Source organism: Prosopis cineraria, unplaced genomic scaffold (genome assembly GCF_029017545.1).
Source record: "Prosopis cineraria cultivar Desert tree isolate PC_DT_omini unplaced genomic scaffold, ASM2901754v1 PC3, whole genome shotgun sequence".
NCBI classification, from domain to species: domain Eukaryota; kingdom Viridiplantae; phylum Streptophyta; class Magnoliopsida; order Fabales; family Fabaceae; genus Prosopis; species Prosopis cineraria.
In genome coordinates, this window is record NW_026555334.1 from 23623595 (window position 1) to 23641530 (window position 17936).

Below are 17936 nucleotides of genomic sequence, written 5' to 3' on the forward strand. Positions count from 1 at the left end.
AGGAAGTGAGAAAAAAGTAGCTTTATTTGATAGTGGTATGACTACTATTATTTGAATGTAAATAAGTTTAGTTAAGGGTCTTTTATTGAAATTCTCCCAAAAAAATAGACAAAAATCATAATGTGATCCAAGAATAAATTAAAGAATAAAAGCAAAGCACCCACGGAGAGCACTAGAATAAAAGCAAAGCACAAAGAAGAATACAAGCAAATGAAACAAGATTGCTGGATACAAAAGGCAGCATGTTCCTATGTACGGTCACCGAATGGTTACTTTTCAAATAATTTATTTTTTTAATTATTGCTTTTAGTTTAAATAAAATAAATAAACTTATATGGTTTAATGAAATAAATTATAGGAACGAGTCTAAATCAAAGTTTCCATCGAAAACATATGTGTAATTTTTAATTAATATTAAAAATTTAATTAAATGGACCAATAATTAAATATTCGAAGTAAAAATTAAATAAGTAAACACTATCTAGAGCTTTGATCAACTGGCAACGCACTCTTGTGAGAAAATATTTCAAAAAAGGTGAAATTCATTTTTATAATTATACAAAATATCTTCCACTGGTCATGCTGCTTCATCCTCTTAAATTTAGCTATATTATTGTATCATTGCATATTTTTATGTATTAATTGTTTGTATGGGATTGATGCTTTTGTGAAGTTAATCCCAGCAGGTGAAAATATAATTGCTGCCATGTCTGCTGGAGACGCAGAGGCCGAGCAAAGGCCATCTTCAACTTCACAGCCTCACCAAATGGAATCGCAGCAAACATACCATTGTAATTGTTTTCAGCTTCATTTCCTTTTCCCTTCTGGGGTTGAATAATGGTCGAAATATTATATAATTAAGACGGCTAAGTTCGTTTTTTCCTTTTTCGTGATGAATAATGAATGAGAGTATCAAAATTACAAAGCCATCTTTAATTTCAAGAACTGATAAAGAGGTTACTCTTTATTTCGTGAACAGCAATTTAATTACCCTACCTAATTTCAGCAATAACATGTTTGTTTGATATGCATATCTAATTAATATGAATAATTTATAAACAAAAAATAGTTGTACAGAAATAAACTATGATTTTTTAGAATAGAATAAATAATATTAAAATAAAATGTAGGTGAAATATGTTACATATAGTTTCGAGAAGTTAGATTTGTTTCTCCTGGACTTTAATTTTATGCTATATTTTCTTAAGTCATATCGTAATCTTTTTGTAGTTTTCCCCCCTTGTATCTGAGTGTTTTATTGTTATCTCATAAAATAAGCTATATTTTCAATTAAGAAAATGAACTTTATGATATACTTTGAATAAAAATAGGTTTATTAATTGAAAATCCACCTTTTCTTTTGAGGATTAAATGTTTCAAGTTCTTGGATCCTATCTGAGAAGGAAACGAGAAGAGAATCAAAGATCGAGCTACTGCTGGTGTTCGAGATGAGAGGATCTTCAGCAGTGGATAGGAATGTACTTCGAATAGGTATTGCATACTTGTATAAATAAATCAATACTCTCATATATATATATATATATATATATATATAGTTCATAATATGGATGGTGCAACTTTTACTCCTTCAAATTTGTCTCAACTATCAATTTGGTCTTTTAAATTTAATTTTTATCAATTTAATTTCTTATATTTACTTTGCTTATCATTTATGTTGGTAAAGGAAGTTAATTACTCTATTAAAATTTTTTTATATGAATAACTGAATATTGAAGAATAATAAATGGGAGAATATCAATAAAAGATCTTTAAAATAATTTAATATTTGACAATGACCAAAACATATTAGATATTTGTTAAAACAATAACTTCACTTGTTAATTTGTTAACATTCACTTGTTAGAAATCCTATCAAATAGTAAATTATCTTTCAGGGGTCCTTCACTGATATTTTCCCATAATAGAATGTTGATGTCAGACATGAATAATGAAAGGAATTATAATTATTTAGATGAAAAGATAGACTCTAAAATTTTAAAAAACTGGAAAACAAAACACAAAGTAAAGGATTTTATTAATAAAAATTAAAATAATTTATTGAATGGTAAGTTATTCTTATTTAGCGACGTATATATGCTAACTCATCAATATACTTTAGATATTGAAAAATTAATTTGTGTTCTCAAACTTAAAGATTTATAATTTAAGAAAATATAATTAGAAACCAAATCGATAAAATTTAGACTTGAAAAATTAAAAGTTTCATTCTCTTTTTATGATATATACTACAATATTATGATTTGGTTTAAGCAGGCCTGCCAGAGAAAATCTTCTCAATGCCAAGTGGTGGAACGTCTCCAACAAGTGTTGAAATTAAAAGGCACATGGAGAGAAAAATCCAAGGAGATGTAGCGACAATAACTATTGTATTCGAAGTGGTTTATAGAGATATGAGAAATGACAATAATGTTATCATACCCTCGTGGTCGGGGAGGGCTAATCCAGGCCTCTTGATAACGAAGCAAAAGCATGGACCCACCAAGGACTTGAATTTGCTAACAGCTGCATATCTTTCCATGAATGCTAACAACGTTGTAAGTTGTAACAGGGACTTCATTGTACCTGAGTGGGTGGAGAGAGGCCTCCCTCAGAATGTCATTTATGTGCAGCGAACCCCACGAGGCAACACTGTTCTACACTTGGCAGCTTCCTATGGAAATAATTCAATGGTAGAGAAAGTAGCTCAACATGCTCCTTCCCTTTTCACTGAAACTAACAATAACTTCGATACGCCATTGCATGTTGCTGCCAGAGCAGGCCATGCCTCTACCATTCAATCTCTTTTGAAGGCTTTTTTGCCTTTAGCACGCCAGCAAACAAGTGGCCATGATGATCAATATACTTTGGTGATGATGCTCTTGGTATCACTCACTGTGTTGCAAAATGATCAAGGAAACACTTTCCTTCACGAGGCCTTGACGATCAATATCCATAGCGGGGCAATGATTTTCCAAGCTTTCCAAGATCCTTTTATCACAGGAGAACATTCAGAGTTTGAGGCTAATTTCAAGAATGTTGTTAATTCTGTGACACCATTTGCGGTTAACAGGGAAGGAAAATCATTGTTATACCTTGCCATTGAGGTTGGCTGCAGCCAAGTTGTTACTACATTGTTTGATATGTGCATGCACCTTGGGTTGCGACCTCTAGGAAAATCACCTCTTCTTCCAGCAATCATCAACAAGGATATAGGTAACTACTATATATGCAACTTTTGTCATTGAGTTGATGATTCATTTCTTCATTCTATGTATTGATATCTTTCTAACGTTATGTACGTTGATATATGTCCCCATTAACGTGTCTTTTTTAATTACTTACGTAGTTATGCTTGAAACCATACTAAGCAATAAACCAGATTGGATACATCTAAGGAATGAAAAAGGAAGGTATCCTCTTCATGATGCAGCATTAATGGGTTACCTTGAAGGTGTCTCTTACTTGATCAAAAAATGTGTTTCTTGCACCATGGAAATGGACAATGACAGCTTCTTCCCAATTCATTTGGCTTGTAAGGGAGGTCATGTTAAAATAGTTCAAGAGTTACTGAAATGGTGCCCAGATCCCGCAGAGATGGTGGACAATAACGCCCAAACTTTTCTTCACATTGCTGTTAAGAAAGGGAAGTTTGAAGTGGTAAGGTACATCCTCCAACATCCTAAGCTCGAGAAGCTGGTGAATCAGAAGGATATTGATGGGAATACTCCTTTACACGTGGCCACCCTTTACTGGAATCCTAAAATTGTGCATGCCTACGTGGGATAAAAGAATTGATCTTGCTTTGCTGAACCAAAAGAACCAAACAGCTTTAGACATTGCTGACCAATGGCTTGGACAAAATGCATCTTTGGCACAGACAAGTATATTAATGCAAAATTTGATATTTAAATGGAGATTCAATGCAAGTTTTGTTTGTAACAAATCCAAATATATATTTGCAGTGACTTACATGGATTGCGTTGCAGTCTGCTGGTAGACCTCAAAACTCAATGAAAAGACTCTCTCTTGAAAGCACACCAACTAAAGAGAAGAAAAAGCAATTCGGACCTGAACGATATAAAGACAGAATTGAAACTTTGATAGTGGTTTCAACTCTTATAATAACAGCGTCATTTGCTGCTGGGTTTACCATGCCAGGTGATGTGGATGATGGGACTGCTGTGAATCTTAATCGCCACATATTCCAGTTGTACATTCTATGTCTCACAATCTCTATATACTGTGCCATCAGCACGACAATTCTTCTCATGTGGGCTCGACTAGGAGATCTCCGTCTAATACTTTATGCCCTCAATTATGCAATGCCACTTCTGGGCATCTCTCTCACAACACTATCACTGGCATTTTTGGCAGGTGTGTACCTAGTAGTGAGCAAACTTACCTGGTTGACTATTACCTTTGTGACAATAAGTGTACTGCTAGTTGCCACGATTGTGTTACTATACATTCTCCTTTGTTTACCCTCCTCCTCAACTTCGCCATTCATGAGATACATCTCTTTCTATCCTTTTCTTGTGCTTGCAAAGCTCGCTGAACCACAAACTGATGATGATGCCAACCATGAAGCTTCTTCTAGATCCCTTCCCTCTCTTTTTGTTACTAAATCCCATATACCTTGAGATATGCCTTAATTCATCTCAATACTAGTGGTGATTGAAAGTTTGTAACTAACTATAACAAATTATAAATAAATTACATATTATATATTGAATTTATCATAATAGTATTCCAAGCCACATGTTCTTGGGCTCCTGAATCAATGTTTTGCATGTGGCTCTGCATGATGGATCTCCAAGTGGCTGCTTACAAACTTAGAGGTCTAGTGTTTAATTAATCATATAAGGCTATGTGTGATGTTAGATTTCTTATATTAAGTATACTTAAGGATAGTATATCCCACCAAAATAGCTTAAGCCTATATATTCATGATTCATCTTTTAATTTTTAGATGTGAGACTTCTTGTTATACTCTAATATGTGACACTAGGCAATTAAGCTCGCCGTCTTAAATCTCACGTATATCTGATATAACTTGCCATTATTTTTCCCGTTAAGCATTAATGTTAATTATATATTTCATTTAGAATTTATTACTTGCTTATATCATATATATCTAGTAATTAAGAAAAGTGATATAAGGGTAGATAAATAATACTCCATCCATTCTTATTATAATAAGGGTAAAATTGAAAAATAATAATAAATGACCCCCCATGTGTCTTATATATACTAAAGAATCCTTGCATAAGGTATCCTATAACAGCGACGGCGAGAATAATACATCAAGCCTTTTAAATAATTTTGCCTTGGGTCTCAAAACTCCTTCACACTAGCACACTACCGTGTAATCACATGTTGGTTCAAAACTTTTTGGAGAATGCTTCGTCAAAACCATTAATGTCAAAAGGCATGGCAGTACATTATATTGTCGAGAATGGGACATTTTAGAAGGAGAAGCAAAGCCCAAGTTATAACTCAAGAAGATGATGGTTAAAGGAAGTGACTAGGATGAGATATTTTCAAAGAGCAACCACTCTTAAAAGACGTGCCAGTGAGAGGTTTGAGATATTTTTCAGAAATAATTTTTTTAAAAATCATTTTTCAAAATCATAAATTATTTCAAGCAACAAAAATTTTAAAAATCATTTTTTCAACGAGAGAATGAGATATTTATGTGAGACAAATAAAAGAGAAGCCAAATACAAATAAATGATCAATCTAGCATTTGAAATTTGAATAGTCAATTTAATAATTTAATTATGATTCAATCATTGAATTATGAACTAATACATGAATTACTTAATCTAGGGTTTAACCCTTAAAGGATTACCAAATTACAGTTTTATAAAAGGAATTTTTAAAAATTCTTTTAAAAGAATCCCAATCTCAACAACTCAAATCTCAAACATGATTTAATAAGTTCAAATTAGAGTTTTGAAAGTAAAGCGGAAGCTTGAAAATCAAGTTTTAAAACTCAAAAATAGATTTTGTGTAGAGAGTGTTACACGCGCCATAGCTTACAGCATGTGCGTCGTGGCGTGTCTTCTTTATGTCATGTGTCACAGCGTAAGGTGCCATGCGCCACGGCGCATTGCATGAAATTTAACAGCATCAGTGCTGTCAAATGAGCAGACTTTCGACACGTCTCAAATCTCCGTCCGACGTCTGATTAAGGTGGTTTTGGTATCTACACGGAGCTTTCTCGTGCTCAAACTCATTTTCTATAAAATGTTGGACACCAAAACCAATTTTGACCATTTTTTCACAAAATCTCATAAATAGGGTGTCCCAATTCAACCACACGTGCCAATAACTTATACTAACCATCCGACCACACTCAAGGGACCCTTGTGGACATGTGCAATACACCATACACAATCAAAAACACTTATCTTATAAAATCACTACTCAACCTCAATTTTCACAAAATATAGAGGGAGAGGAAACATTGCACAAAATCAACAATTTCATTCTAAATCTCAAAATACATATGTTTCTACTTGCACAAATATTATGGCCTATCCACAGGTTCACAACCAAAACTCACTAACCTAGGACATAAAATAATCTAGTTATACACAAAATCATGCAAGTAGTACATAAATCCTGTCGAATAATCCTATCCACATGTATGTTTTCCTTGACTCGGATCCGATGAGATAGTTCCTGAAAATATTGAAAATTGAGGGGTGAGTACCACCACTTAGTAAGCAAGTTTCACTTAACTCATATAGTTGCATATCGATTGTAAATAGATGCAATTAGACAAATAAGTACAATTAGCACATAACACTCGACTGCAGTTCACAAAACTAATAATCATGTAACCGAGCTTGCCACAAAACACTTTATCATGTTATTTAGCAAAAACATCATAGGGTTGCAAAAATAACAATCATGCTCTCTCAACACATGCCGGACCACAAAACTAACAACTATGTGGCCAAACTTATATGCATGGCCAGACTAGTTAGGTTTGAGTTCCTCATAGAACAAGTGGGACTGTTTTGAATCAACCATGGGACAAGGACTACCTCCCAATTCCAACCGTCGGTGCCAAGGTTAGTTCCCAATTCCAAAGGTTATTACTAATACTATATGCATTTCAATCAATCTATTCCTCTCCCTAGGCGAACTCACGCCAATGATTATGCTATGCACATTTATCACATAATATGCATTTCAACAATAAATTTACGGCAACCAATCTCACATACTCATTTTAAATCACTCCACGAATTCAACATATTGTATATATATATATATAGATCATAAATCTCCACTTCTTGTAACAACATGCCACTAGTAAACTTTTAAATCACAAGTAAGTGGCATAGTCAACCTTTTCTTTCCAAAAATCATTTCATAAGCCAAACATTGCCAGCATGCATCATACATTTAAATTACTAATCATATTTCACAAGAAATTAATATTCAACCATAAAAGTTAAGTTTTCCCTGGTTACCTCAAACTTTTGAGACGTCAAAGGTTTATCCCTCATTATACCAACTTCCCAAACTTCAACAAGCTCGAATGGTGCCAAAAATGAACCTCTCTACATCTATACCATAAGAATTTCATCATTGTCTAACTCTTGAAGCTTTATCAACATATAACTTCACACATTCTATTTTTATCAACTCATAATCACTACCCATTCATACCCAATGGGCTCATTAATGTACATTATCATTAACAACACCTCAAACCATCATTAATACACATAAACCTCTCGCAACCACTATATTGATGATAATTTTCGGATAATAAATGCTTTCATGGACTAAACACTTCCAAAATCATCAATGTGGTATTCTAATATATTAAACAACTCCCATTATACTCATTTTAACTAATGAAATCAGACTCATACTCCTATGGACTAAAAATCTATCACCCAAGTCAAATCCTACCATAAATCATCATAAATGAGGGAGAAAAAGGAAAAAGAAGGCACCATAAACTTACCTTAGGTGTTTGGGAGCTTCAAAATGTCAACAATGGAAGCCAATGTCATGCCCTAGCAGAGCCTAAGTCGAGCTCTTCTTTTTCCTCTCCTCCTCTTATTCTATTTTTGCACGCAAAATGAATCAGATATATTTAATTTTTGGCTATGCGCTATGGTGCACGCTACTCTCGGTCGTGGCGCATGGCATAGAGGAGCTCGTTATTCAAATTTATCTCTGTGCATTGCGGTAGACCAATCATGCACCGTGGCGTGTGGCATAGAGAACATTCTTCACTTTTTCTTCCTCTTTCCTTGCCTAAGTAGCCCGCTATCGATCCAGACCTACTTCTAGGGCTGAAATCACAACAATTATGCCAAGTTAAGCTCTTCTAGCCACACATCTCATTAATTTACTAATGACCCTCTTTAGGTTAATAAACCAGGATTAATTTTTTTCGGATGTTACACACATCTCCAAAAATATCACACTGAGTATTTATGGTATTAGCTCTCATACGTCCACAATTGTTCCAATCAACTCTTGCTTTTAGGCAGTTAAATTTCTTATTAAGTGTTTGAAGCATGGCTACCACTTGTGAAGATGAAGAGTCATAAGCAACTATCTCAAGTTGTCTCCTCAGTTTCATGTTTTGGATGTAATCAGCAACAAGATGATGTAAACAATTCTAGACATAGTTCACTAGTTGCCTTGTAATCCCACCATTAGTGATCTCATTCATTTTAAACTTAGACTCAGGAGTCAATCGGCTACTGAAAACTTGAATCAAAACCCATTTCTCCTTGTTATGCCTAAGAATCTGCTTAATTAGTTGCTTAAACCTTTCTCAAACTTCATACACATGTTCACCAAACTGTTGATTAAAATTGATAATGTTGGCTCTAGCATCAACCATCTTGTTATATGGGAAGAATCTAGATCTAAATTTGCTTTTCATTTCATTCCATGATGAGACAGTTCCCTCATCCAAATTGTTGAGCCAATCTTTAGCTTTTCCTTGTAGAGAGTAAGGGAAGAGTTGAAGACGAATAACATCTTAAGGTACTCCATTTTTCTTGAAAGAGTCACAAATATCAAGGATATTGGCCAAATGTCTATTCGGGTCCTTATCTTGATTTTTCAAAAATAGGTCAGCCATCTTAATCTTCTTAAGCATAGTCTGCTTATTCTTAAATAATTTAATGTGATACATAATTCAAGCTTAATAAGTGATTTGCATATGTGGTATACATGTTTGACATAGATGGGTGGGAGTTTACCCTGTATTCTGAAAGAGTTTATTTAAGTCCATGTGGCATGGATAATATTTGGGTAGCGCCTAGAGTTATTTAACTGTGGCACCAACTTTGACGAGGGTTAGGTGTAGTTTTGGCTTAGCCGATAATACTCACTCTAGGAGTGTGTACGTGCACCAACAACTATATGATACCCTGTGTGCAGGAGAGTCCATGGTCCTAATTTGGGTAATGCTGACCTTTGATCGGGTTACCCCTCGAATATGAGAGAGCATGGGGTGAGAATTTATATATATATATATATATATATAGGTTCTAAACATATAAATGCAGTGAATTTTTAGATTTTAAGGGGCTCATTTTTCATTATGTTTGGTCAAGGTGTTTAGACTAAGATTTTTTCATAATATTATATGAGAAAAAACTTACATACTTAACCTTATATATTTAATGTATTTGTTTCTAATTAAATCAACGCATATGGATAATTTATAAATTATTTATTTATAATAAATTCTTGTTATTAATATTATTAATATATTAGAATTTACTTGTTTTGATTTAATTACATAAAAGTATATTAAGTATATAAGACTAAGTATATTTAAATTTTTCTGTGTTATATATTTATATTATTATGTGATTTTCTTACTTGCTTTTAATTAATCTAATTAATATTTTATTTGGGTTTTTCTTTTCTTTGTGCAATGTGCTTTCATAATTATTATATATCAATACTTTCTTCTTTAGGGTTAAGGATCATTTTTGCCCACCAATTTTACCTAAAAGGTTATCAAGCACCTTGTGAGTTAATTTTGTCCCCTCAACTTTAGCGGTCCATGGTAAATTCATGCACCGTTGGATCATGATGAAATTCAATCAGCAGGCTTGTGACATCTAAATCATCATTTTCAATGGTTAAATCTTTGACTTGTTGCCTTATGTGAAATTTATTAACTTCATCCTTTATATGAGATTTAATCTAAAACTCTAGACCAAATAAGGAATGGGAGAATTACATACAAGTTTCATACGAGAGAATTTATTACTATAAGATCTATTAACAACTGAGCTAAAGTCATTGACAACACAATGTGTTGTTTTTTTTTTCCCTAGTTCAGTTGTTAATAGATTTTGTAATAATTAATTTTCTTATGTGAAACTTCAACCTAATTCTCCCATAAAGAATCCTTATGGTTAAATAATGGACTACAAAGACTTAGAGTGGATTTTGCAGACTTTTGGGGGTCTAATGAATTTAATAAAGTTAATGAAAATTCTAAATTAATTAATGGAATGAGTTTAGAGTGTTATGTTAGGTCATAGGTGACATTGGGTATATACCTATGCCTGGTAATAATAAACTCTATGATATTACTTGTATATTAATGTTTTTATGGCTGTTGTGTGCGATTGGAGATCTTGTGGAATTGTGCTTTAAATGCCTTTTTGATTGATTCAAAGGGTGGAGATAGCCAAGAACTTAAATTCCATCATATATTAATTTGTAGTATTTATTGTATATTTTTATAAATGATGTTCTTGAGATAAGCTCAAAATAAAGATAGCTTGCCTTACCAGCACAAGGCTTGTACAAGTCAAGCAAATGATTAAACAGACTCGCGTGCTTTGACATGGAAAAAAGCAAAGGAATAAGATTTCTTTTGAGTTTTGAGAGCCTAAAACTGAAAGAGTCAAGTATATGCAACAAGTAAATTCAAACTTTGGATCAAGATTTTGTCACAATAAAAGAAGATTTTTCAGGGGGTAAAATCCAAGTCAAATGATCAAGTCTCAAACTTTATCAATTCTCATGTGTTATTAATGGAAAAGATGAGTTTCTCATGCACAAAAGATACTAAAAAGACATATGTTATATATAAGTTACAACTTAAAAATAATCATCTCTTGAGTTTGAAACATCACATGATAAATCATGAACAGCGTTGGATATCTTCTTCTTAATCCCCATGATTCATCTTACAAAGATAATTCCAACCTTAAATAGCTTTACTTGTCTTTCATATGAAATTATGAATCATATTAGAGGCTCAATTCAACACATAACAGGCATGCTAAATTTTATAACATGGAACATGCATGGACTTTTTGAACCATGTGTGAAAACTATATTATAAAACAATTTTTAAAAATAAAAAATGAAAACAGAAACCAAATAGGCCCTTAATTTGCTGAATCGGTGGCCACCAAAACAAATACAAAATAGACTAAACGAACAAGACTATAAAGCAAACAATTGATCGCTCCAAAATTGCCGTATTTGGTAGCACCTATATATAGTTTGTACTCCCTTTGGTACAATCACTACAAAAAATCAGTAGATTAGCGACGGAATAAATTTCTGTCGCTAATCCATCACTAATTCTGTCAATAATTTAGTAATGGAATTTAACGACGGAATGTTCTGTCGCTAAAATTTTATCATTATTCCATCGCTAATTCATCGGAAATAATTTACCGACGGAATTTATCGACAAAAAATTCCATCGCCAATGGTTAGGATATCTTATTCTGATTTAGTGATGGAGTTTGCAATGGGAAATTCAGTCACAAAGCTTTCTGTCATAATTGTGTCACAAATTCCGTCACAAATTATTTTTAATTTAATTTTATTATATATAATGTATATTTATGGATAATTTTTTTAATAATTAATTATTATGCTATAAATAAATAATTTAAAAATTATAATTTAAAATAATTTGTTATTTTAAATTATTTGTATATTATTAATAATAATTTAAATTGTATACTTAATTATTCTTATTTAAAAATAAAAGTAAAATAAAATAATTATAAAATAAAAATTTAAAATATTATATATGATATAGATACAAATTATAATATAATATATAATGATAATAAAATATTTTTCAATTTAATATTAAATTTATCATCAAAAATAATTTTTTTAAATAAAATATAATAGAAATAATTATTATATATAAATTAATTTTTCCATATTAATAAATATAATTTTAAAAAATAAGTAATTTAAATACTATATTTAATAATAATTTAAATAATATATTTATTAATATATGTATGTGGTTAAGTATTATATATTTAATTTAGTAATTAAGACTGATGATTCCTTTCAGCTCAATTAGCAACAAGGTGGATGCAAAGGCACATGAGAGTATGAGGTTGCATGTTCAAACTTAACCAAGGCACAATTGAAGGTAATAATATTTGATATGGCAGTGACAAATGACATGGTAGTGACGTGGTGGTGAGGTGCCACTGGTCCACTGGGTGACTAGGATGTGGCGGTGACATGGCAGTGAGGTGGCACTGGTCCTGTAACATCCTAAAAATTTTAAGACTCAAATTTATTTAAAAAAAATAAATAAAAATAAAATAAAATATCTATAATTAAATTAAAATTTAGAATAATTTAATAGAGGCCCATAGTTTGAATTTTACTAAGCAAAAGTTTGGTTTTATTTGATTTTTAACTATGGAAAAAATTACCAAAGTTGACCCGGGCTTTTGTGCAATACTAAAAAATGTTGGGCCCTTTCTTGTAATTTTTCCCAAACTTTTTGACCAGCAATTTAAAGACCAAAATTGATGCACAAACGCAGAAATTGAGTTGGAAAGAAAAGGAAAGGAAACGTATGAGAGGGAGAGAGGAAGAAGAGAAGAGAAAGGGAGGGAGTTAGGCTTGGATCTAGGAGTCTTTGCGACCGTTGCGAGCTCGGCTACACGATAGTAAACTCCCTACTTCAATCCTCTTCTCTTTTCTTGATTTTCTTCAATTTTTGGAAGAGAAAATTTTTGGATTTTGATCCCAAAGGCTTTATTCTTGTAAGCTTTTATTTCTTTGGATCCTAGGGAGCATGTTTTGAGTTTCTATATAGTGATCTAATGTTTTGAGTGAATAATTAGATGAAAAGAGGTGTTTTGGGCACAAAATAAACCTTGAGAAATTGGGTTTTTGCTCCTCAATGGTTTAAGCCTATTGATTTAGTTATAATTTTGCTATTTGAGCCCAATAAGATTTAAATTAAGGTTTGGTTTTCATTATAAGGGCTAATGGTGAAAGTTGGTGGCACTAAGTAAAGGTTTTTAATTGATTAAAAAATTATATAAATTGAAAATTAGCCTAGTGATGGCTAATAAATGGTTTGGGTGGTTAAGTGATACTATGTGAATGATTGGTTTAATATATGGACCATTAGGGTGGATTATGACTCATTGACCTAAGTTGTGTGGTATCAGTTATAGTCTTCATTAATGCTATTTGGCATGATAAGTGATGTGAATCACTTATATGTTGTAGAAAATTGTTGGTGGAACTTATTGAGAAGTAAGAAACAAGCCGAGCCCTATTTTGTACAAGGGGAACCCTTTTAGTACCAAAGGGTTGAGGTAACAGGGGAATTTATATTTCTTATTACTTTGTTTTAGCTATTTTTGAATAAATATTACTAGTTATCATGCATTACATGTTTTAAAAGATTAAATGTGCTTTATAAGGGGTTATGGGGTACTACTTTGATTATAGTGCAAATATGTTTTTTAATTGTTTAATAACAATGTTTTTATGGAAATGAGATTTATAAATATTATACTACTTTAGAGTGTTGAATGGTCAATACTCAGGAAAGGTAGACAAGAGTAAAAGGCATGATCTCGGTGGGAGTTCACCAATGAGAAGGTGTGGATTTTTGATATTCTATGGCACACTGTCAGTACTCAGTGTTGTCTTACGTATTGTGGGCTCAGTGCACTAAAGTGGTTAGTGTATTGAGTGTTCGACACCTCTCAGTGGGGGAGGGAATCCAACATATGAAGTGTGAGGTTGAGTGCCTAGGCCAAGGTAGCCCTCACATGAAGAGTAAGTCGGGCTGGCTCTGGGAGGGAGTTAGCTTTGACTGCTCAGGATTCACGTCGAAGGGGCATAGGCGGTTCGGTGGATTAGATCATGCCTTAGATTATGTTTTGTGCCTGTAGAGGTACAAGTAGGTATAAGGTTTACCTGCGAGTTAAAGAGTGCCAGGGGGCATTCTGTTGGTCATGAAAGGCCATACAGGCCTAGGTCATGCATTCATGCATTTTAAATGGCTAAATTATATACTATGTTGAATTTATTATTCGTTTATTTGATTATGGCTTACTTTGTAATAATCAATGTAAATTTCGCTGTTACTGAGACTGTGGTTGTCTCACCCCTTTCTTTTCAATATTCTAGGTCCAGGCGAAGGATCCAGTGGTAGACAGGGAAAGGAGCAAAGCTAGGGGTTTGCTTGTGATTTGTAAAGAACTGCAACCCCTTTCTTTTGAGCAAATATATTGTAATGTATTTAAGATTAGGGTGCCAGTAGGATATGATTATGTGTGTGTGTGTGAATATGTGTGGATTGTGTGCCAGTAGAATCACGTCGATCGGATATCGGACGGAAAAACGACGCACTTCGGAATTTGGTCTGGAGGTGCTGTCATGACAGCATTAAATTGCTGTCATGACAGCTACAGTATTGATTTTATAACCTGCACAAAATTCAATCCGTCTGTTGGATCTTTTCAAAATTTAGTATGCTAATAGTATTCTTTAAAAGTGACATGTGGGCTTTAGAATCACTCCGATCGGAGGTCAGATGATGAAATGGTGCACTCCGGAAGTTGGTCCGGAAGTGCTGTCATGACAGCTTTTTAGCTGTCATGTCAACAAAAATAATTAAATTTTTAACATGTCTAATTTTAAATCCGACCGTTGGATCTTTTTGAAATTTGGTATACTTATAGTACCCTTTGAATGTGACGTGTGAGCTTTAAAATCACTTTGATCAGAGGTCGGATGGCGGAACGACGCCTCCCAGAAGTTGACTCGGGAGGGTTGTCATGACAGCAATTTAAATGCTGTCATGACAGTATCTTTTTATTTCTCTTTCGTCTAACTTGCTTCCGTGCGCTATAGTTAGAACCTATAATTTTTTTTAAGGTTTTAAATGTTTACTTTGCAATCGTATATTTGCTTAGTGATTTAAATGGTTTGTTTCCTAAGTTGGTTTTAGGATTAACTCCTTAACCACACTTAGTTTATTTGAATTGTGTGATTTTTGGATAACACTCGGGGCAAGTGTTACATTTGGTATCAGTTTTAGGTTTATGATTCCTTTTTCCTACTTGGCACCTTAAATACATTACTTTTATGCTCTTTCCCTTCTACCACTAACCTGGACTAATATTGTTTTTCTTTCTCTGGCTTGTTCCTTTAGGAGGGGAGAAAGGTCTGTACGCTTGTGGCCGTACACCTTTCAGTTCTAATATGGCTCGAAGGGGAAGGGGTAGATCGAGGAATGAGGAACGACCACCACCTCTACCTCCTCCGCCTCCACCTCCGCCTCCACCTCCACCACCACCACAGGGGACAGATGCAGTCATGGCTAGGCTGCTTGAAGTTATGGTGGATATACAGCAAAATCTTAGAAGTCATACTGTTCCAGATCAGCATGTTGACCTAAGTGCTGGGCAGGGATCTTCTAGTACTATGGGAGCTCATGTACCAGTTGTTAATAATCGAGAGGATGACATATCTGAACCTTGGAAGGAATTCTCTCGATCTAATCCGACTACATATGATGGTAGTATGTTTGATGGGAAAGCTGAGGAGTGGTTGGATTGGATGGAGCAGTTATTTACTGTTGTGAGGTGTACATCTGAGCAGAAGGTTATCTTGGCTACGATACAGCTTGTTGGTGAAGCCAAGCATTGGTGGGATTCTGTTAAGCCCACAGATGGAAGATCTATGTCTTGGGATGAATTTAAAGAAAGATTTTATGATTTTCACTTTCCGCCAGTTTTCAGAGATGAGAAAGAGGCAGAGTTTCATGCATTTCAGCAGGGGGACTTAGACGAGGAGACTTTTATAAGAAAATTCAATCAGCTGTCTAAGTTCTCAACATATCTGAAGGCTTCTAATGATAGCAAGTGGAAAGCAAAGAGGTTATTAGAAAAGATGAGGCCAGAATACCGCCAGCAGCTATCTTTGTTAGGCGAGGCGACATATGATGAGATGTGCAATCGTTTGAGGATTGCCGCTCGTCGAGGCCGAGACACAGAGAGTAGCCGGAGTAGGGATACACGAGGTCGATTTTCTTTTGGGTTAGCTCCTACTGGTGGTGTATCTAAGAGAATGGGTTTTAGCTCTGGTTCTTCTTCTAGTGGCTCCTTTAGAATCGGGTCTTCTTCTGCTTCTGGTAATCGAAATTTAAATAGGGGTTCAAGATTTCAAGGTAATCGGGGTGGTAATATGAGATTTGGGGGTTCTCGTTTCTCTGGGAATGCTCCAGCACGTTCTTCACAGACCAGTCAAGCCCCAATTCTAAGTACAGCGAGGTCACCTTGCAATAGATGTGGTAGGGTTCATTTTGGTCGCTGCTTTGCTTGTTATAAGTGTGGAAAGTTAGGCCATTTGATCCGTGACTGCCCTGATTTACATGAGAGCTCGGACCGGAGGAACGTGATTCCTGGTGGAGTGTATACAGTATCTCAGGAGGAGGCTAGGAAGTCATCGAATCTAATCACTGGTATGGTTTCTATCTGTGGCCTCGATTTAGAAGCTTTGTTTGATTGTGGTGCGACGCATTCTTTTATTTCTGCCGAGCGCTTAGATGGAATGGCTATGCCTGTTGACCAGTTGCCCCATGATATAGAAGTTTCCTCTACTTCTGGTTTAGTTGGTCGATCCAGTGTGGTGTGTAGGACTAAGATGACTTTTAATGGGCGATCGACTTGGGTGAATATGATCAAATTACCTATGCAAGGGATTGATTTAATTATTGGTATGGATTGGTTGACAGCTTATGGTGCTGTCTTAGATTGTGTGGCTAAGACAGTGACTTTGGTAGAAGTACCGGAGGTGATCAAAGAATACCCTGGTCATTCTTGTTTTCTTTCTTCTTTACAAGTTGAAAGGTTGATTGAGCAGGGATGTGAGGCTTACGTGGTAGTGCTCGCTACCCAAGGGTCTGAGACAGGTATAGTGGATGAAATTGAGGTTGTTAGGGAGTTCCCAGAGGTGTTTTCTGAGGATGTATCAGGATTACCTCCAGAATGTGAGGTTGAATTCTCAATTGACCTGGTACCGGGGACTCAGCCAATTTCAAAGGCTCCCTATAGAATGGCTCCTTCAGAGTTAGCTGAGTTGAAGAAGCAACTTGAGGAGCTGTTAGATAAGGGATTTATTAGACCTAGTATTTCTCCTTGGGGATCTCCTGTCTTATTTGTGAAGAAGAAGGATGGTAGTTTAAGATTGTGTATCGATTACAGGCAGTTGAATAAGGTTACGGTGAAGAACAAGTACCCACTGCCTCGCATCGATGATCTCTTAGATCAGTTGGTTGGTGCCACGATTTTCTCTAAAATTGATTTACGTTCAGGGTACCATCAGCTAAGAGTTAGTGAGAAGGATGTGGCAAAGACTGCTTTCAGGACTCGATATGGTCATTATGAGTTTTTGGTTATGCCATTCGGGCTGACTAATGCGCCTGCGTTTTCATGGACTATATGAACCGCATTTTTCGACCTTTCTTGGATCAGTTTGTGGTAGTTTTTATTGACGATATACTGATCTACTCTAAAGATGAGGAGCAGCATGCCAGACACTTGAGGACTGTCCTAAGGTTTCTGCGAGATCATAAGCTATATGCCAAGCTCAGTAAGTGCGAGTTTTGGATGAGAGAG

The 17936-nt window shown here is 34.6% G+C and overlaps 1 protein-coding gene across 4 annotated transcripts in view; it reads left to right on the forward strand.

Moving 5' to 3' along the window:
- The window catches only part of LOC129306029 (protein ACCELERATED CELL DEATH 6-like), a 71659-nt gene that overhangs the window by 1417 nt on the left and 52306 nt on the right, over nt 1–17936 (forward strand). For all 4 annotated transcript variants that reach the window (XM_054946336.1, XM_054946333.1, XM_054946332.1 and 1 more), the window contains one exon: nt 674–791. In XM_054946336.1, coding sequence (XP_054802311.1) covers nt 707–791 — 85 coding nt within the window. In that variant the 5' untranslated portion in view covers nt 674–706. The remainder of the gene's footprint in view (nt 1–673; nt 792–17936) is intronic.